This window comes from Oratosquilla oratoria, chromosome 13 (genome assembly GCF_046742065.1).
Source record: "Oratosquilla oratoria isolate Oo_2021 chromosome 13, ASM4674206v1, whole genome shotgun sequence".
Classification (NCBI taxonomy): Eukaryota; Metazoa; Arthropoda; class Malacostraca; order Stomatopoda; family Squillidae; genus Oratosquilla; species Oratosquilla oratoria.
In genome coordinates, this window is record NC_134789.1 from 19,920,467 (window position 1) to 19,943,505 (window position 23,039).

Here is a 23,039-nt window from a genome sequence, read left to right on the forward strand (position 1 = left end):
AGTTGTTGTTTACTGACGACACTGCGCTTGTAGCAGGATCAGAGGAGGGATTGAGGAAGTTAGTGACAGAGTTTGAGAAGGTGTGTGAAAGAAGGAAGCTGAAGATAAATGTGGGTAAAAGTAAGGTGATGAGATGTACAAGGGGAGAGAGTGACAGCAGGTTGGAAGTGAGTATTAAGGGTGAAAGACTGGAGGAAGTGGATAGTTTTAGATACTTGGGTGCGAATGTGGCAGGAAAGGGAGGAGTGGGGGTGGAGGTAGAATGTAGATTGAGAGAAGCGAGTAAATGCCGTGGTGGATTGAAAAGTGTAATGAGAAATAGACATTTAGAAATGAATGCTAAGAGGAGGTTATATGAAGGAGTGATTGTGCCAACAGCATTGTATGGGGCAGAAACATGGAACATGAGAGAGGAAGAGAGAAGGAGTTTGAATGTGTTTGAGATGAAATGTCTGAGAAGTATGATAGGGGTTACTAGGCTGGATAGAGTGAAAAATGAGGAGGTGAGGAGGAGAACAGGGGTGGAAAGGGAACTGGGAGATAGGGTTGATGAAAGAGTATTAGGATGGTTTGGACACATGGAAAGAATGAGTGAAGAAAGATCAGTAAAAGAAATGTGGAAGGCAGAGGTGGAAGGAGTGAATATGAGGGAGCGTCCTAGGATGAGATGGATGGATGGGGTGAAAGGGGCATTACAAAAGAGTGGAATGTCTGTGGAGGAAAGATGGGAGAGGACAGAAGATAGGGGTGAATGGAGAGGGGTTGTGTCTAGATATGAACCAAAAGGTCTCCAGTCGGCATGCTCCCCCTTTGTAATCTTTGTAATCCTTTGATGCTGTGATGTACGAGATGGAGTGGGTGGGGGATGGGGAGTGAGGAAGTATGTATGAGAAAAAAATTGACGCAGCCTGAAGGGATTTCTCCCCATCTTCTCCTTTTCTGTATGGGGGGATAGAAAGGGGGGGTCGCTGAATTTATGAAGCGGCCTTGCTGTGGATGTGCTGTGTCTTGCGACACTACTTCTGACCCAGGGCAGTGGACAGGATGCAAGGATGACCTGTCATCCAGGAGGTGCCAAGATAAGAGGGAGGGAGGAGGGTGGAGGGGAGTGGAATTTATAGGAAATGGAATGGGTGGGAGTGGTTTCTTTGCCTTTTTCTTTTTGGCTACCCCCCATGTAGGGGGAAAAAGCCTTTGGTATATGTATGTATGTATGTTCCATTTGTCTTCCATCTTTGTGTCCTCTTTAGAGAATTTATCCCAATTTGTGTTTTGGAAATTTTTTCTTAGTTTTACCAAATCCATTTTGTTGAACATAAATCTTCCTTCTCTATGTTTATCATTCCTATCTACATTGTTCTGTTCTTTTAATTCAAACTCTATTAGTATATGGTCACTCTTTCCAATTTGTGTTTTATACACCATTTTGTTCACAATATCTGGTTCAGAAGTTAATATTAAGTCTAATTTCGATGGTTCCTCATTGTTTATATATCTAGTATTTTCCTTAACCCATTGAGTTAGGATGTATTTGATGGTTATATCCAGTAGAATATTGCTCCAAAATTCATCTCCCCCTTTAATTATCATTTCTTCCATGATTATGTCTTTTGCATTGAAATTGCCCATGATTACTATGTTTCCACCCTCTTTCAGTAACTCGTTTAGCACATTTATTGTTTCTTTCAGTAAATTAGAATGTTCGCTGTCCAACCACGCATGTGTTTTTGGTGGTACATACACTGCTACAAATTTTCTGTTTTTCATCTCTTTGTTTGCACTTTTAATCATAATTACTTCTACATTGCCTTGGTCTTCAATAATCTTTGTCACATTTAGACCCTTATTGGTCAATATCATGAGACCTCCTTGCTTGTCTGTTCTATTTTTCACCCAGTGGTTGTATAGACCATGTCCCACTATACTTGTTGATAGAGGTCCTTTCAATTTTGTCTCTACAATTCCCATGATATCAGGTTTTTCTATTTCTAGATAGTCATTTAATTCGTTGATTCCAGAGATCTACCATTATTATTTGTGTATGCCACTTTTATTTTCATATTTTCTTTTCTTTTTTGGTTTAAGTTTCCATTTTTTTTTTATGTACCATTTTTTTCAGTCTGAAGTCCAGCACTCTCTCTCTCTAAAAAAAAAGAATTCTGTCTCTGTTCTCTTCTCATTTTGATCATTGGCTTCAATTCTGAGAGTTTTGTCTTTCTCTTTTTCCTCATCAATCATTTCCTTTTGTATCCTTATATGTTTGAATTTTTTGCTGTTTGCCAATTTAACCACTTTCAATAATACCTCATTGGCTATCATTTGTGTTCTTAGTTTTATTTTCAGATGTCTATGTAGTTTTTCTTTTAAATATTTGCCTATTCTATGGATTTCGTCAATTTCTTTATTGAGATTTTGTCCTTCATCCTGTATTTCTTTCAGAATTTCCTTAGCTAATTCCTTCTCCTTTTCTCTCTGGTATCTATACATATCATGCTTTTCCTGGATACCATGGACCACAATGCACTTACCTTTGTCAACTGTACCTCCCACCCGATTTTCCTTTTCTTTAATTATTTTCTTTAGTATTTTTCTCCATCTGCTTTTGTACTATTTCTCTAAAAGATATATATTTTATTTTCCTGTTCTTGTTTCCATTGATTTTTTATTTCAATGAGGTCTGTTTCTCTGATTAACTCTTCCACTTTTCTGGTCACTACTTGCAACTGCTCTTTGACCCCCTTTTTCATTTCTTCATTTTTATTTTTGTCCTCATTTTTCATTATCTTCTTTTCTCTCTTAAGAATTTAAATTTCACTCTTTAGGTCACTTAATTCTCTAATCGTTTGCTCCTGTGCAATGTAATCAGTTCCCTATGTACAGATTGGTAATCCAGTTTCAAATCAATGATTTCTTCCATTAAGTCATTTATTTTGCAATTTCTTAATGCATTACTATATCTAATTTCTCTCTCTATATCTAAACTTTTACCTATTTCACCTGTTTTTTTTTTAAACGCTGAAAAATTGTTTTCCCACCTTTGGTTCTTTGTAGGAGTATCTATCAAACAATGGCATTTGGGGATAACACCTCTAGGGCTTTCTACTATACTTACGTCAAGTTCTCTCTTAGTTGGTTCATTTGCTATTCTTTCTTCTTTATCTTTCTCCATTGTAGACAAAGTTAAATGAGACTGCTATTTTTGTATTGTTTTTGTTGAGATCTTCGGTATTTCTGGCTAATTTATGCAGATGTATTGGTAAACTGCTAAGTAGTTGTTGTTGTTGTCGTTCCCTAGACTGTCTGTCCGAGCAGTCCCGTCTCCCCAAGGAATGCCACCGCCGAAACTGGGTTTTTCCCACAAATCCTTTATAGAGTGTATGTTGTGTTGTTTGCATGCATGATTGTGTATAATGCAGTCCTGGAGCCGCAGCGTCTAGGTCCTGGAGCCGCAGCGTCTACGTCGTGGGACCATCCCCCAACCCCAAGAGTTGGGGGCCAAACGGCGGCAACCAGCCCTGGCCACCGGCTCTATGCAGGTGGCACCGATCCCCAAGAGGAGCTACGTCTGCCTTGGGGAGTACCACTGCTAAGTAGTTATATATATGGGTTGCAATGTATTGGTTTTTGTGTGAGACCTTAAGGCTAATTTGTGCATGTGTGTCTAGTGTGTTTATACTAGGTAGCTGTGATATGATTGGTTAGTGATGCATTTTCACCAACTAAAGTGACATTCCTAATTGGCTGCAGGTTAGCCAATGGGAGTCATGAGTTTAGGTGCTATGCCTCTTTGAGATGGGAAAACTTGGAAGTCTGCTATTCAAGTGTTTATGGATGGTTTCAATTCTGCAATTAGATGGCTTCCAAGAATGTGAGTCACTGAGGCTTTCTTTCTCTGTCCAATATTGTTGTTCTTTTTTCTAAAGTTTGACGGATAAGGGAAATTTTGTGTTTACAGACGCTCCTCTACTTACGTTCATTCGTTTTACGTTTTTTCGATTTTACGTTTGAACTAACTGTAAAAAAATATTGTAATAAAAAAAAAAAATTGAGTGAATTTTTTAGTTTAGCGCGCTCTCCGTAGTTCAAACGATACTTGCGCATGACGCTGCGTCCATTGTTTACATTTCACAAACGATAAACTGATAATGCCTAGCCTCATCCTCCTCATCCTCCTCATCCTCCTCCCCGTCCTCCTTCACCATCTCAATTTATGTTGCTTGAATTTAATTTAATTGAAATTAATGTTATTATTTTACAATGTTATGTGTATAATTAATGATTTAGGGGTGTTTTATAAGATACGGTAATAGAATTTACGGATGTATAGTACAGTAACAACTTACGTTCATTTTCAACTTACGTTTGGCCTTTCGGTACGTAACTAAAACGTAAGTTGAGGAGCGTCTGTAGTGTTTTTTAATACTCTTGTTTTGCAAGCAATATGTTGAATTGTCCTGATAATTTGGTCCTCATCATTCCAAAGTATTAAGGGGGACTGAACACGAATCATAAAATTTTAATCCAAAAACCGAATTTTAGATATGGGCATATTTGAGTAATATATACATCCTAAAAGCAAAATATGAATGACTTTTTCCTCCCCAGCGTAATGGAGGGAGTTTAAAGGGCCCAGAAGGCATGTCAATTTAAATGGCCCATACAAGAATAGGCCCTAAATATCTATAAATATGTCTTGTTCTCGCTTGTCTAATTCCATGAAACAGCTATATTTATGTATATCTGGCATCAGCGTGACTTCCTCTTTTGTGTGGTATGCACAGCATGCTTCAAGCCTAAGTTACCCATCAAACATCAGAGTAGATTGATGTATAACACCTCACTGACTGTGGCGATATTGTGTTCCTGTGTCACTGTTTGCCTTATTTCCTGGACATTACTACACTTACTAGATGTCCAATCATCAACTGCATCACGATGAAGAGGAAAACCAAAGAAAAAATGAAAAAAATTGAGCCAAAAGTGGAATGAAAGTTGTGCTAGAAGGAGGGCAAGGCATGAGAGGCTTGGAGGAGGGACATCACTGCCTCACACATCACCACCACCACCACCTCCACTGCCAACACCATCTCTACCATCAAATACCACCACACCTAACAACACAGCTGACAAAGTGCTTTCTTCCAGATGAAGAGAAGAAGATGAGGAAAATTCAGGAGGAGGAAGAGAAAATAGCTGGTGAAGGAGAAACATACGGGGCTGGGATTGCACCTGTGTAGGATAGTAAAACACATTTGGTCAGGTTTGTCATTGAGCATAGAGAAGGCGCTCATTGCTGGTAAAAATAAATCACTGCAATGATTTGACAAAGTGGTGACACCCCAGTAGTGAGGTTTTAAATCAGTAAAAGTGCAAAATCTTCAATTATGAAAAGGACCGCTTGGCGAGTAACAAATAAATTTTAGTGTAATATATATAATATATATATATATATATATATATATATATATATATATATATATAAAAATATTTACTGTCAACTTATTCAATATACATTATATAATAATGTGTGTGAATATAATAAAAATTGCACAAAAAATAACAGAGATATACAATGCTGAAAACTTTAAATGCTCATATCTCAAAACCACAAATATTTGTAATTAAAAATATGCCAAAAAATTTTAATCAATTGTAGCAGCCTGAAAATGCTTCTGGTAGTGGATAATAGGTATATCCTTATTTCCACGCCTGTTTTTTCCAATATCTTGAAAAACAGAGCAACGGGCTCTAAGTGGAAAAAAAACGCAGAAAAAAGGGGTGACGTAAGTGACCATACTTATGACACCTATATCTCAAGTCATATAGGAAATTAAAAAAAAAAAGCTGGCTTGAAAGTGTTTATAGGATCAATAAGTATTACCATGAAAAAGCAGAAATCTGTAGTACAAAAAATATGATGTACATAGTCGATTATGTCAAAAAAACATTATGATGTCAAGAAGTAGCAAGTTCTTGGATTAATTATATATTTCTATCAATATTTTAAACAAAACCTGAAAGTTTCAAGTTGAAAGATCATAAACTTTTTTTTATATGAATTTTTTTTTTGTTAAGGTGTTCAGTCCCTCCTTAACCTCTTCACTCTGGGGCACATCACACGTCTGGCAGCATTAGCTGCCCGACGTGCGACATTGCATCATAAAAATTGCATTATGAAAAATAAAGTCGGTGCTTAATCGTTCGTTCTCTTTCACCTGTGTATTTTGATAACCATAGAAAATATGATGAAGCCAGTTTAGAGAGAATGGAGGTTACATAGGTATGACTACAATAAATATAATCAAAATGCTGACGTCAGCATCATCGCGTACCCACTTGCTCCTCATGCCGCCTACGTAGGCGTCACCGTATGGAAGTGGTTAATGAGGCCCACAGTCGTCATTGATGTAGTTTTGTTGGTATATAGAAAATGGAACTATAAAGAACCACTATAACACTATATATACCCATCCATCTCATCACATAATACAAGTATAACCAATGGAATGGAAAAAAACAGCAGCATATTACAAATCTACAACAACATACCACCTACCCCATGCAACAAATAAACACGAAGGAAACTAGTTGTTATTGTGTGGGATTGGTAAGTTATGTTTCTCATGTGACTGATAAAGGAAATCCAGTTCTTGAAAAAAGTATAGTTTGGCAAAATGGAGAAAGAAAAAGAAGAAAGAATAATAAACGAACCAACGAAGAGAGGACTGGATATAAGCAAAGTGGAAAGTCCAAGAGGTGTCATCCCCAAAAGAACTTGTTTGATAGATACTCCAAGGATAAACCAAAGGTGGGAGAACAACAGTTTTTCAGGGTTTCAAAGAAACCCAGGTGAAATAGGTAAAAGCTTAGATATAGAGAAGTTAGATATAGTAATGCATTAAGAAATCGCAAAGTAAATGATTTAATGGAAGAAATCATAGATTTAAAATTGGACTACCAAGCTGTACTTAGGGAATTGATTACTTTGTGTAAGAGTAATGAGCAAATGATTAGAGAATTAAGTGACCTAAAGAGAGAAATTGAAATCCTCAAAAGAGAAAACGAAAGAATGAAAAATGAGGACAAAAATGAAAATGAAGAACTGAAAAAGGATGTCAAAGAGCAATCATAAGTAGTAACCGGAAAGGTGGAAGAGTCAGTTAAAGAAACAGACCTCATTGAAATAAAAAAATCAATGGAAACAAGAACAGGAAAGTCAAAAAATATCTTTTAGAGAAATAGTACAAAAGCAGATGGAGAAAATACAAAAGAAACAGTTATGAAAGTAATTAAAGAAAAGGAAAATTGGGTGAGAGATACAGTTGACAAAGGTAAGTGCATTGTGGTCCATGGTATCCAGGAAAAACATGATATGTATAAATACCAGAGAGAAAAGGAGAAGGAAATAGCTAAGGAAATTCTGAAAGAAATACAGGATGAAGAGCAAACTTTTGATAAGGAAATTGATGAGATCCACAGGATAGGCAAATTTTCAAAAGAAAAACAACATAGACCTCTGAAAATAAAACTAAGAACTCAAATGATAGCCAAGATGGTATTATCAAAAGCAGTTAGATTGGCAAATTATGAGAAATTCAAACATATGGATAAAAAAGGAAATGAGTGATAAGGAAAAAGAGAAAAACAAAGCTCTCAGAATTGAAGCCAATGATAGAAATGAGAAAAGAATAGAGACAGAAAAAAAACAAGTTTTCTTGGAGAGTACTGGACTTAAGACTGAAAAAATGGTACCGTATTTTCCGGCTTATAATGCGCACCCATGGACTTCGTTATCTCAGTACACAGATAGCGCGCATCGACATATAACGCGCATGCCCAATCGCATTTGTCTATAACGCAGTTTTACCTCGGTATTTATATCATGTGAACGAGCTTACATGGAGAAGTATTTTTCATTGGCTAGAGCCACCACTGGGAAATCTGTTGATTTGTCACTAAATTAAGTGTCAGTTTAGGCATCAATCAGGACACAACTAAGACAAAGTCAGAACTACATGTACCGGTATATGACTCATGTTGTGCGTTGGTCCCTTATTACTTTGTAGCTTAAATAGTTTGTTGGAAATATGATCTAAAAAAGTTTATTGAAAGTAAAATACACTGAAAAATTTCGGGATTTTTACAGAAAATGCTCTTTATATCTTGAGGAAATAATTCGTCTTTACCATTTTTTTTTTTTATTTAATACTGAAACAAACTACAGACTGTTTCGTTTTAGCTTTGAACCTGCAATGACAGTGGTGAAATAGGACAGTCTCTCATCGAGGTGACGTTTAGTTAATATAACTCCCGAAAGAGGGTGTTTTAGTCAGGTGTTTGACACGAGTTTATGAACGGCCGCAACGGAATTTGTACCATACCTAAAGTGAAGCAACAAAGCCAACATAAAAATTCAAACTAAGATGCTGTGAACATGGGCAAATATCATGAATATTGATCATGTTTCATGATGTTTAGGCCTATTTAAACATGAAAAATAAGATTCGATAGATACCTACCTATACCAAATATTTATATATGGTAGCCCATGCTGGCGTATTCTTTCATGTCACCATGGCTGTTCTTCTTGTTCTCACGGAACGTCACGGAGAAGTGTGCCTCCCGTCTTTGTGACGGCCAACATCGTCACGTTGTTGTGAAAAAAAATTACACACACAGCCGCAGAATTTCTATTGTAGGCCGTAGATAATGCGCACCGCCGGATAACACGCACCCTCCATTTTTAGGCCCTTCCAACGGAAAAAAGTCGCGCACTATACGCCGGAAAATACGGTACATAAAAAAAATGGAAACTTAAACCAAAAAAAGGGAAGAAAATATCAAACTAAAAGTGGCATACACAAATATCGATGGCATGATCTCTGGAATTAATTAACTAAATGACTAGAAATAGAGAAACCTGACATTATGGGAATTGTAGAGAAAAAACTGAAAGGACCTCTATCAACAAGTATAGTGGGACAAGGTCTATACAACCACTGGGCAAAAAATAGACAAGTAGTGATGAGGTGTCATGATATTGACCAAAAGGGGTCTAAATGTGACAAAGGTTAATGAAGGCCAAGGCAGTGTAGAATTAATTATGATCAAAATTGTAAGCAAAAAGATGAAAAGCAGAAAATTTGTAGCAGTGTATGTACCACCAAAAACACAGGCTTGGTCAGATAGCGATCATTCTAAATTACTGGAAGACACAATGAATGTGCTAAATGAGTTACTGAAAGAGGGTGGTAACATAGTAATCATGGGCAATTTTAATGCAAAGGATATAATCTGGGAAGAAGTGATAGTAAAAGGGGGAGAAGAACATTGGAGCAACATTCTACTGAGTATGACCATAGAATACACCTTAAAACAATGGGTTAAGGAAAATACTAGATGTAGAAACAATGAGGAACTGTCAAAACTGGACTTAATATTAAATTCTAAACCAGATATTGTGAACAAAATGGTGTATAAAGCACCAATTGGAAAGAGTGACCATATACTAATAGAGTTTGAATTAAGAGAACAAAACAACGTAGGTAGGAATGATGAACATAGAGAGGAAAGATTAATATACAACAAAATGGATTTTGTAAAACTAAGAACATTTTTCCAAAACACAAACTAGGATAAATTCTCCAAAGAGGAAACAAAAATGGAATACAAATGGAACCTATTCAAAGAAAAGTACAAGGAAGGAATTGATAAATATGTACCAAAGAAGAAACAAAAAGAGATTTATATAAAGTGTTGGTATAACAAAAGGTGCAGTGAGGCTAAAGACAGAAGAGACAAAGCCTGGAAAAAATGGAAAAAAGACAAAAAACATCCAAATGGCAAACATATATAAAACTTAGGAACGAATATGTGAATATACGCAGGAAAGAAAAAAGAAATTATGAAAAAGATATTATAGACAAATGTAAGGATCAACCTAAACTCTTTTACAGATATATAAATGAAAAACTAAAGGATAAACATGAAATAGTAAAACTGCGTGGAGATATAGAATATATAGATGACACAGAAATAGCAGAAATTATGATCAGACATTTCAGGTCTGTTTTTACAATTGAGAGCTCACACTCATGGGAAGATGGACAACAAGAAAGATCCCCCAAAATGAAAGAAATAAAAGTAACAGAAAGAAATAAGAGACCAAATAAAAAACCTAGATGTTAGGAAATTGCATGGACCAGATGGAATTGCAGATTGGATACTGAAAGAATGTATAGACTAACTGACAGACAAATTATACAAGACAATAAACTTCTCACTTGTAGAAGGAAAGGTACCACAAGATTGGAAAGATGCAAACATAGTACCAATATATAAAGGAGGAAATAGGGAAGATCCTACAAACTTCAGACCAGTATCCTTTACAAGCACAGTAGCAAAAATATGTGAAAAAGTCATCAGAAACAGATGGACCAAACACTTGGAAGAAAATAAAATAGTAAACCCTAAACAATTTGGCTTTAGAAGTGGAAGATCATGTACCACAAACTTAATATACTTTTATTTGAGATTAATTTAGATAATACAAGAAAGAGCTGGGCAGATTGTGCCTTCTTGGACTTGCAGAAGGCATTTGACACAGAGTACCACATAAAAAAATTAATAAGAAAAATTGAATAGGAGGAATACAAGGTAAGCTACTGGAATGGATGAAGGATTTCTTAATTGGGAGAAAAATGAGAGTGGTACTAGACATATAAACAATGAGGAACCATCGAAACTAGACTTAATATTAACTTCTGAACCAGATAATGTGAACAAAATGGAGTATAAAGCACCAATTGGAAAGAGTGACCATATACTAATAGAGTTTGAATTAAAAGAACAAAACAATGTAGGTAGGAATGAGGAACATGGAGAGGGAAGATTAATGTACAACAAAACGGATTTTGTAAAACTAAAAAAAAATTTCCAAAACACAAACTAGGATAAATTCTCCAAAGAGGAAACAAAGATGGAAGACAAATGGAACATACCGTATTCAAAGAAAAGCACAAGGAAGGAATTGATAAATATGTACCAAAAAAGAAACAAAAAGAGATTTATATAAAGTGTTGGTATGACAAAAGGTACAGTGAGGCTGAAGACAGAAGAGACAAGCCTGGAAAAAATGGAAAAAAGACAAAAAACAAACTAACATCCAAATGGCAAACATATATAAGATATGGAATGAATATGTGAATATACACAGGAAAGAAAAAATAAGTTATGAAAAAGATATTATAAACAAATGTAAGGATCAACCTAAACTCTTTTACAGATACATAAATGAAAAACTAAAGGATAAACATGAAATAGTAAAACTGCGTGAAGAAGATAAAGTATATATAGATGACACAGAAATGGCAGAAGATTATAATCAGACATTTCAGGTCTGTTTTTACAATTGAGAGCTCACAATTTTGGGAAGATGGATAAGAAAGATCCCCTAAAATGAAAGAAATAAAGGTAACACAGAAAGAAATAAGAGACCAAATAAAAAACCTAGAGGTTAGGAAATGGCATGGACTGGATGGAATTGCAAATTGGATACTGAGTGTATACACGAACTGACAGACAAATTATACAAGATAATAGACTTCTCATAAAAGGAAAGGTACCGCAAGATTGGAAAGATGCAAACATAGTACCAATATGTAAAGGAGGAAACGAAGAAGATCCTACAAACTTCAGACCGGTATCCCTTACAAGCACAGTAGCAAAAATATGTGAAAAAGTCGTAAGAAACAAAAGGACCAAACACTTGGAAGAAATTGAAATAGTGAACCCTAAAGGATTTGGCTTTAGAAGTAGAAGATCATGTACCACAAACTTAATATGCTTTTACTCGAGATTAATTGAGATAATACAAGAAAGAGATGGCTGGGCAGATTGTGCCTTCTTGGACTTGCAGAAGGCATTTAACAGAGTACCACATAAAAAATGAATAAGAAAAATTGAAATAGGAGGAATACAAGGTAAGCTACTGGAATTGATGAAGGATTTCTTAATTGGGAGAAAAATGAGAGTGGTACTCAGAGACAAAAATTTGAACTGGGAAGATGTGAAGAGTGGCGTCCTGCAAGGCTCTGTATTGGCTCCTTTAATGTTTGCCATATATATAAATAATATGGATGAGGGAGTAAATTATTACATGAACTTTTTTGCTGCAAATAATAAATTACTCAAGAGTGTAAGAACAGAAGAAGATTGCAGATCGCTACAAGAAGACCTAGACAGAATATGGGATGGAGTCATAGATGTGAGATGAACTTCCACATCAAAAAATGTAGCATAATGAATTTGGAAAAAGCAAAGATAGAGTATCGGGTCAATATAAAAATGGAAATAAGGAAGTCAAAAAAGTCGATTCAGAAAGTGACCTGGGAGTGATCATCTCAAGTGACTTGACACCTGATAAACATGTCAGTAAATTATTTGGAGAGACTTTTAACTTATTAAGATCAGTGAAAGTGGCCTTCGACTACATGGATGAAGAAATGGTAAAGAAAATAGTGGTTACACTAATAAGACCTAAACTAGAGTATGCTGCAATACTATGGGCACCTAGCACAAAAAAGAACATAAGAAAATTAGAAAGAATCCAAAGAGCAGTGACAAAAATGGCACATACACTATCAAATTTGACATACGAACAAAGATTGGATAAATTATGTCTATCAACCCTGGAACAGAGAAGAAAGAGTGGTGATTTGTTGACCATTTACAGAATTATGAAAGGGATGGAAATTCTTGATAGAGACGACTTATTAAAATGGGACAGACAAGAAACAAGAGGACACGAAAAGAAGCTAAAGAAGGACAGTTACAGAAGAGACATGAGAAAGAATAGTTTCCCACATAGAGTGATTGATGTCTGGTACAAACTAAATGAAGAAACAGTTAGTGCCAAAACTATACACGATTTTAAGAATAAACTGGATGCGGAGAGATACAAGAACAGGTCACTATGAGCATAGTTCTCGTCCCGTAAAATACAACCAGGTAAATACACATCCATACAAAAACACACACACATGAACTGCTAAACAAGCACTCTAAGACTGACCCTCACCCCCAACACTATACTGCACATAATTCTCCCTGCCATTAGTTAGTAAAAGAAATTGCTGCCACAATAAGCAAGGACCACACTGGCACAGTCTGGCTGAGACAACCATCCAGCTTTCAAAGAATACAAATACTGAATAGGCTTGACTACAGAATCAGACTGTTCCAGGTGCAGTCACCATACAGAATATACTGAACACCTCATTCTACATGGCCTGACTCTAGCCTTGCCCAGACAATAACACAATATCTCTTCCTTTATTGAGTTGTGAGCGAATCTGGTGGCTGTTGTTGGTTAGCTGGGGGCCATGGGTCTTCTGCAAGACCTGGTGCAAAAGGTCATGAGGCCAAGTCAAAGTGGATATCCTCCCTTCACCCATCCCAAAACCCATCTGTTGTACCTTCCTTATTTATTTATGCATTTAATTTCATTTTCTATTTATTATTATTATCCCTGTCTGGGGTATTGGCTGCATGTTGTTGTGGTTAAGTAGCATGGAGCTGATATTTTAGGGTCTAAATGGGGTGGCTCTATGGACCAGAGCAACACGTCATTTTGTCTCTGATAGAGGAAATCTCTGTCCATAGAGAAAAGATGATACTTTATTATACTGCGGCTGTCCCTTCGTTATGCTGTCCCCCACCCCTTGTTACTGTCCTGTATCATTTCTCTGAATATTCATTTCCTTTTTTGCCTAACCCTGTGGTGGGGGAAAAGAATACGGTCATCAAGTGTTCCCATTTGAGTCATATGAGGCTACAAAAAGTGGAATGGGGATAGGACTAGGTATCCTTCTCCCTGTAGCCCCAAAGGGGACATTCCTAAAACAAAGGCATAAGAGTGTCGAGGAGTTTTCTAACCAGTACCCTAAGGTTTGGGTTTTTAGTGTGAGTGGATGTGGTACAGATGTGAGTAAAGGGGAAGAGATAGATGGTATGTTTGTGAGAAGAAAGATGGATGTGTTGGCATTGAGTGAAACTAAGTTGAGAGGGAAGGGCGAGTATGAGTTTGGGAGTGAAGAGAGGATGAGGGAGAAAAGGGGTGGCTATACTAGTAAGTTTAGAGATAGGTAAACATGTAGTGGAATGGAGGGATGTTTCTTCAAGGTTAATTTGGATGAAGGTGGAGCTGGGAAGGGAGATGTGGGTTTTTGTCAGTGCATATATGCCTGGTGGTGAGAAGAGTGTAGGGGAAAGGGAGAATTTTTGGATGGATTTAAATGAGTGCATAGAGGGATTAGGGAGAAATGTCAATGTTATGGTATTGGGAGACCTTAATGCTAGGGTAGGAAAGGAACCAATAGATGGAGTGGTTGGGAAGTGTAAGTTCCAGGAAAAAAATGTAGTGGAGAGTTGATGTTGGAGGTGTGTCTAGAGAGTTGATGATAGCAAATACAGTGTTTCGGAAGAAAGTCAAGCATAAGTACACATGGGAGAGGGTGGTGGATGGAAGGGTGGTAGATAGAGCATTAATGGACTATATAGTGGTGACTAGGAGTATGGTAGGAAGAGTTAAGGATGTACATGTTCTAAGGGGAGAGAGTGGGAGAATATCAGATAATTTTCTGGTGGAAGGTAAGTTGAAAGTGGAGGATAGATGGAGAAAGAGGAAAAGAACAGAAGGTAGGGATGTGCTTAGAGTGAAATGATTAAATGAGAAAGAAAAGGAGGAGTACAAGAAGAAGCTGAGAGAGGAGTGGGAGGTAGTGAATGATAGATTAGAACTAGGAGTGGAAGAGGAATGGGGATGGTTCAAGGAGGGAGTCACAAGGTGTGCAAAGCTGGTGTGTGGAACAAGGAAGATGGGGGGGAAATAGAAGGAAGGGTAGTGAGTGGTAGGATGAGGAAGTAAAGAAGGTTATAGAGGAGAAGAAGTGAGCTTTCACAGATTGGTTACAAAATAGGATGAGGGAATCATATGGGAGGTACAAAAAAAGAGAAGTAAAGCATAAGATATAGGAGGCAAGGAGGAGTGCAGATATGAAATGGGGTAAGAGTATGACAGAAAACTTAAGTAATAAAAAAAGTTTTGGAAAGAAATTAAGAGAGGAAGAGAAGGTGAATCTAGTAGAGAAGAAAAGGTAAAAGGTGCAGATGAAAATGTAAGAGAAGGCAGTAAGAGGAAGATGGGCAGAGTATTTTAGGGAGTTGCTAAATGTGAAGGATAGGGAGGGAAAGGTAGTTGCAGTGGGAAATGCTAAGAAAATGACCGTGACGAGTGAGGAAAATAGAGGAGAAATAAGGGAAGATGAAGTGAAGGCAGTTGTTAAGATGATAAGAGCAGGTAAGGATTGGATGGATGTCATGCAGAATGTCTGAAAAAAGGAGGTACACTGATGGTGGACTGGCTGATGAGGTTATTTAATGATTGTTTAAGAGAGAGTAGAGTGCCGGAGGACTGGAGGAGTGCCTTTATAGTTCCACTTTACAAGGGGAAAGGGGACAAGTGTGAGTGTAGTAGATTCAGAGGGATTAGCTTGTTAAGTGTAGTTGGGAAGGCTTATGGGAGTGTCTTCATTGAGAGGATTAGGAGAGGAACAGAGGGAGTTATTGGTTTAGGACAGGTAGAGGTTGTGTAGATCAGATTTTGTGGTAAGACAGATATGTGAAAAAGCTTTTGGAAAAGGTAAGGATGTTTTTTGGACTTTAATGGATCTGGAAACGGTTTATGACAGGTTAGACAGGAAGGCACTGTGGGAGGTATTGCAGATATATGGGATAGGAGGAAAGCTGTTATGAGCATTCAGGAGTTTTTACAAGAGTAGTAGAGCTTGTGTTAGGATTAGAAATGGAGAGAGTGAGTGGTTTGAGGTAAAGGTGGGACTTCGTGAGGAATGTGTTATGTCACCCTGGCTGTTTAATTTATACATGGATGTTGTGGTGCAAGAGACAAATGCAAGGGTAGTGGTTCAGGGATTGGAGATGGTTGAAGAAAATGGAGAAAAGTGGGAGAAAAGCCAGTTGTTGTTTGCCACCGACACTGCACTTGTAGCAGGATCAGAGGAGGGATTGAGGAAGATAGTGACAGAGTTTGAGAAGGTGTGTGAAAGAAGGAAGTTGAAGATAAATGTGGGAAAAAGTAAGGTGATGAGATGTACAAGGGTAGAAAGTAGCAGCAGCCTGGAAGTGAGTATTAAGGGAGAGAGACTAGAGGAAGTGGATAGTTTAGACACTTGAGTGCAAATGTGGCAGGAAAGGGAGGAGTGGAGGTGGAGGTAGAATGTAGATTGAGAGGAGCAAGTAAATGCCTTGGTGGATTAAAAAATGTAATAAGAAACAGACATTTTGGAATGAATGCTAAGAGGAGATAGGAGTGATTGTGCCAACAGCACTGTACATGACAGAAACATGGAGCATGAGAGAGGAAGAGAGGAGTTTGAATGTGTTTGAGCTGAGATGCTTGAGAAGTATGATAGGGGCTACTAGGCAGTATTAAGTGAGAAATGAGGAGGTGAGGAGGAGAATGGGAGTGGAAAGGGAGTTGGGAAATAGGGTTGATGAAAGAGTATTAGTATGGTTTGGACACATGGAAAGAATGAGTGAAGAAAGATTAGTGAAAGAGGTATGGAAGGCAGGGGTGGAAGGAGTGAACATGAGGGGTTGACCTAGGATGAGATGGATGGATGTGGTAAAAGGGGCATTGGGAAAGGGGAATGTCTGTGGAGGAAGGATGGGAGAGGACAGAAGATAGGGGTGAATGGAGAAGGGTTGTGTATAGATGATGCTGTGATGCATGAGTGGGTGGGGGATGGGGGTGAGGGAGTATGTGTGAGAAATAAATTGACGCAGCCCAAAGGGATTTTTCCCTGTCTTCTTCTTTTTTGTACAAGGGGATGGAGAGAGTGGGTTGCTGATTTAATGAAGTGGCCTTGCTGTGGATGTGCTGTGTCTTGTGACACTGCTTCTGACCCAAGGCAGTGGACAAGAAGCAGGGATGACCTGTCATCCAGGAGGTCCCAAGATAAGAGGGAGGGAAGAGAGTGGATTATGTTAGGGATGGAATGGGTGGGATTGGTTTTTATGTTTTTGTTTTTTGGCTACCTCCCTGTAAGGGGGAAGAAGCTTTTGGTATGTGTATGTATGTGTTATTTTCTTGTAGGTCTTTTTTAGCTAAAGTTTTTTACAATTTAATCTTTTCTTTGGTTACAGAGTGACTTTTTCCTGTATGATATTGAAACCAATAAGTGGACCCAGATTACAGAAGACACCGCATCACTTGGAGGACCACGGCTTGTCTTTGATCACCAGATGGTCATGGACATAGAAAATCGTGTCATCTATGTTTTTGGTGGTCGTGTCTTGACTCCTTCGAGGTGGGAAGGGTGAGCGCATTATTTCTCAGTAGTCATTGTGCTTCTATGGGCTTTTAAGTCCATCCTTCCTTTGATAGTAGTGAATGTATAACTATGTGGTGGATGACTTTGTAAAGATTATTTAACCTTTATATTACATACATGTATATATATATACCAAAGGCTTTTTCCCTCTTAAAAGGGAGGTAGAAAAAAAAAGGCATAAAATCCCCTCCCACCCATTCCATCCCCACATACTACACTCCCATTCACCCCCCTCCCTTCCTCTTATCTTGGGTCATCCCTGCATCTTGCCCACTGCCTTGGGTCAGAAGCAGTGTCGCAAGACAGCACATCCATAGCAAGGCTGCTTCATTTAATTGGTGACCCCATCTATCTCTCCATCCCCTCATGCAGAGAAAGAGAAGATGGAGAGAAATCCCTTTGGGATGCTTCAAATTATTTTTCACGCATACTCCCTCACCCCCCCATCCCCCACCCACTCCCTTTCATGCATCACAGCATCATCCATACACAACCATTCTCCATTCACCCCTATCTTCTGTCCTCTCCCATCCTTCCTCAACAAACATTTCACTCTTTCCCAGTGCCCCTTTTGCCCCATCCATCCATTTCATCCTTGGTCTCCCCCTCATGTTCACTCCTTCCACCTTTGTCTTCCACACTTCTTTTACTAATCTTCCTTCACTCATTCTTTCCATGTGTCCAAACCATCCCAATACTCTTTCATCAACCTTATCTCCCATCTCCCTTTCCACCCCCTTTCTTCTCCTCACCTCATTTCTTACTCTATCCAGCCTAACCCCTATCATATTTCAAGCACCTCATCTGATACACGCTAATAGGGTTCGAACTAAAAGAACAAATTTATTTGAGAAGAAATGAGAAACATAGAAAAGGAAGACTATACAACAAAACGGATTTTCAGAATCTCGGAAAATTCTTTCAGAATGTAAATTGGGAAAATTTCTTAAATGAAGAAACAAAGATGGAAGAGAAAGGAAACATATTAAAAGAAAGTTATAATGAGGGAATAGATAAATACGTATCAAAGCAAGAAAGGGTGTACATTAAGTGCTGGTACAACAAAAAATGTAGTGAGGCAAAAGGTAGAAGAGACAAAGCTTGGAAAAGATAAAAAAACAAAACAAAAAAAAACGACTAAGTGGCAAATATATATCAAGTAAGAAATTAATATGTAAAATTATGCAGGGAAGAACAGAGAAACTATGAAAAAGACATAATAGAAAAATGCAAAGACCAACATAAACTGTTCTACAGGTACGTGAATGGTAAACTGAGAGATAAACAAAAAATAGTAAAATTGCGTCAAGGGAATGGCGAATATATAGATGTAGAAATGGCTGAAATTATGAACAAACTTTCAATCTGTATTCATAATTGAAAGTACACAAAATTGGGAGGAAGGACAGAGAGGAAGATCCCCCCCAATGAAAGAAATAAGTGTGACACAGAAGGAAATAAGGGGCCAAATAAAAAAACATTGATGTCAGAAAATCACATGGTCTGGATGGAATTACAAATTGGATATCAAAAGAATGTATATATGAAATAATGGACAAAATATATAAGATAATTGATTACTCAAAGAAAGAAAGGTACTACAAGATTGGAAAAATGCAAATATTGTACCAATATATAAAGGAGGGGACAAGGAAAATCCAACTAACTATAGACCAGTCTCCTATACAAGCACAATAGCTAAAATATGTGAAAAAGTTATCAAAAGTAGATGGATTAAACATATAGAAGAAAATAATATGATGATATGGTTTAACATCACAAACTCCCCCCTATCAGAAGTCTAGGACGGTGTCCCTCACAGAGGGCTTTGTAGCGTGTTCAACTTTGCTGGTGGCAGGATTTGAACCACCATCCCCACGACCTTTGCCGCAGGTAACGACGCCCTAACTGAAAACAATTTGGATTTAGACAAGGAAGATCATGTACCATTAACTTGATTTGCTTTTACTCGATGCTAATAGAAATAATGCTAGGAAGGGATAGATGGGTGGATTGTGCTTTCCTAGATCTACAAAGAGCATTTGGTAAAGTACCACTCAAAAAGCTGCTAAGAAGGATTGAAACAATAGGTGGTGTAGAAGGAAAGTTATTGCATTGGATGTAAGATTTCTTGAATGGGAAAAAAAATAACGATGTGGGAAGAAATGATAAGTGGAATCCCACAAGGTTTTGTATTGGCTCTGATAATGTTTGCCATATATATAAATGACATAGATAAAGGTGCGGAATATTATATGAACTTCTTTGCAGATCATGCAAAACTACTAAAAGTAAGTACAGAGGAAAACTGTGAATCACTACAGAAAGATCTGGATAAAGTCTGGGAATGGAGTCAAAAGTGTGAAGTGAACTTCAACATCAAGAAATAAAGTACAGTGAGTCCTCCTCATACGGTAATTCTTTATCTGGTAAATTCACAGTTACAGTATTTGGTAAATGCTACCCTCAATTCTATTTACGGTAAGAAAAATTCACAGATACGTTATCCACTCGTGTTTTGTTTACACTGTACTGTAGCGCCACCATGGTGTGCGGCCACAACAACTATCAGTCTCTTCCTGCATTTCCCTTTGAACACAAGTTAAATCCTTATGGTGTGTCTTTTGTGGCTATTATGATGCCGCACAGTGACGCACCCATAATGGCCACAAAACAAAACAAAAAATCCAAATGGCAAACATATATAAAACTTAGGAACGAATATGTGAATATACGCAGGAAAGAAAAAAGAAATTATGAAAAAGATATTATAGACAAATGTAAGGATCAACCTAAACTCTTTTACAGATATATAAGAAAAACTAAAGGATAAACATACATACATATACCAAGGCTTTTTCCCCCTTACAAGGGAGGTAGCCAAAAAGGAAAAGGCATAAAATCATTCCCCCCATTCCATCCCTGAAAACACTCTAGACCCCTCCACCCTCCCTCTTATCTTAGCACCTGGATGACGGGTCATCCCTGCACCTTGTCCACTGCCCTGGGTCAGAAGCAGTGTCGCCAGACACAGCACATCCACAGCAAGGCCGCTTCATTAAATCGGCTAAACCCCCCCCCCCTCTCCGTCCCCCCATGCATAAAAGGAGAAGACAGGGAGAAATCCCTTCGGGCTGCATCAAATTTTTCTCACACATACTACCTCACCCCCCATACCCCCGCCCATTCCATCTCATGCATCACAACAACATGAAATAGTAAAACTGCATGAAGGAGATAAAGAATATATAGATGACACAGAAATGGCAGAAGTTGTGATCAGACATTTCAGGTCTGTTTTTACAATTGAGAGCTCACAATTTTGAGAAGATGGACAAGAAAGATCCCCCAAAATGAAAGAAATAAAGGTAACACAGAAAGAAATAAGAGACCAAATAAAAAACCTGGATGTTAGGAAATCGCATGGACTGGATGGAATTACAAATTGTATACTGAAAGAGTGTATAGATGAACTGAAAGACAAATTATACAAGATAATAGACTTCTCACTTGTAGAAGGAAAGATACTGCAAGATTGGAACGATGCAAACATAGTACCAATATATAAGGGAGGAAACAAAGAAGATCCTACAAACTTCAGAATGATATCCCTTACAAGCACAGAAGCAAAAATATGCGAAAAAGTCATCGGAAACAAATGGACCAAACACTTGGAAGAAAATAAAATAGTGAACCCTAAAGAATTTGGCTTTAGAAGTAGAAGATCATGTACCACAAACTTAATATGCTTTTACTCGAGATTAATTGAGATAATACAAGAAAGAGTTGGCTGGGCAGATTGTGCTTTTTTGGACTTCAGAAGGCATTTGACAGTGCCACATAAAAAATGAATAAGAAAAATTGAAATAATAGGAGGAATACAAGGTAAGCTACTGGAATTGATGAAGGATTTCTTAATTGGGAGAAAAATGAGAGTGGTACCTAGAGACAAAAATTCGAACTGGGAAGATGTGAAGAGTGGCATTCTGCAAGGCCCTGTATTGGCTCCTTTAATATCTGCCACATATATAAATGATATGAATAAGGGAGTAAATTGTTACATGAACTTTTTTGCTGACAATAATAAATTACTCAAGAAAATAAAAACAGAAGAAGATTGCAGATTGCTACAAAAAGACCTAGACAGAATATGGGAATGTAGTCATAGATGTGAGATGAACTTTAACAATAAAAAAAATGTAGCATAATGGAATTTGGAAAAAGCAAAAATAGAGTATCAGGTCAATATAAAATTGGAAACAAGGAAGTCAAAAAAGTTGTTTCAGAAAGTGACCTGGGAGTGATCATCTCAAGTGACTTGACACCTGATAAACATGTCAATAGATTATTTGGCGAGACTTTTAACTTATTAAGATCAGTGAAAGTGGCCTTCAACTACATGGATGAAGAAATGGTAAAAAAAAAATAGTGGTTACAATAAGACCTAAACTAGAATATGCTGCAACAAAAAAAACAACATAAGAAAATTAGAAAGAATCCAAAGAGCAGCGACAAAAATAGCACCTACACTATCAAATCTGACATATGGACAAAGATTGGAGAAATTACATCTGTCATCACTGGAACAGAGAAGAGAAAGAGGTGATTTGTTGACCATTTACAGAATTATGAAAGGGATGGAAATTCTCAATAGAAATGACTTATTAAAATGGGACAGAAGAGAAACAAGAGGACATGAAAAGAAGCTAAAAAAGGACAATTACAGAAGAGACCTGAAAAAGAACATCTTCCCACATAGAGTGATTGATGTCTGGAACAAACTAAACGGAGAAACAGTGAGTGCCAAAACTATACACGATTTTAAGAATAAACTGGATGCAGAGAGATACGAAAGCAGGTCACTATGAGCATAGTTCTTATCCTGTAGAATACAACTAGGTAAATAGCAGACAAGCATATCAACAAAATAGAGAAACCTTCAATTTACTAAGATCTATGAAAGTGGTCTTTGACTACTTGTATGAAGAAATGTTAAAGAAAATATTAGTTAAACTGATAAGACCAAGATTGGAGTACACTATGGCAATGACATATGAACAAAGATTGTCCAAATTGGGACTACTAACCCTGGAACAAAAAAAAAGAAAGTGGAGATCTGTCGACCATTTACAGAATTATGAAAGGTATGGAAGCCCTTGACAGAGAAGATTTATTTGAAGTGGGATAAGAGAAAAACAAGAGGACATCAAAAGAAACTCAAAAAGGATAATTATAGAAGATATCTGAAAAGGAAGAGTTTCCCACACAGAGTGGTGGACATTTGGAACAAATTGGATGAAGCAACAGTGTGCCAAAAGTATACAAGAATTTAAGAACAAACTTGATGCTACAAGATACAAAGATGGGTCACTATGAGCATAGCTCCCTTCCTGGATAATACAGTTAGGTAAATACATTCAAACTCCTCCTCTCTTCCTCTCTTATGCTCCATGTTTCTGCTGCATACAGTGCTGTCGGTACAATCACTCCTTCATACAATCTCCTCTTAGCATCCATTACCAAACGCCTATTTCTCATTACATTTTTTGATACCCCAAGACATTTACTTCTCTCAATCTATATTCTACCTCCATCTCCACTCCTCCCTTTCCTGCCACATTTGCACTT

At 37.4% G+C, this 23,039-nt stretch overlaps 1 protein-coding gene across 1 annotated transcript in view; it reads left to right on the forward strand.

Annotated features, from left to right (window-relative positions):
* muskelin (muskelin 1) overlaps positions 1-23,039 on the forward strand; it is a 124,874-nt gene that overhangs the window by 57,052 nt on the left and 44,783 nt on the right. Inside the window, exon 9 of the mRNA XM_076196882.1 lies at positions 17,224-17,396. Coding sequence (XP_076052997.1) covers positions 17,224-17,396 — 173 coding nt within the window. The remainder of the gene's footprint in view (positions 1-17,223; positions 17,397-23,039) is intronic.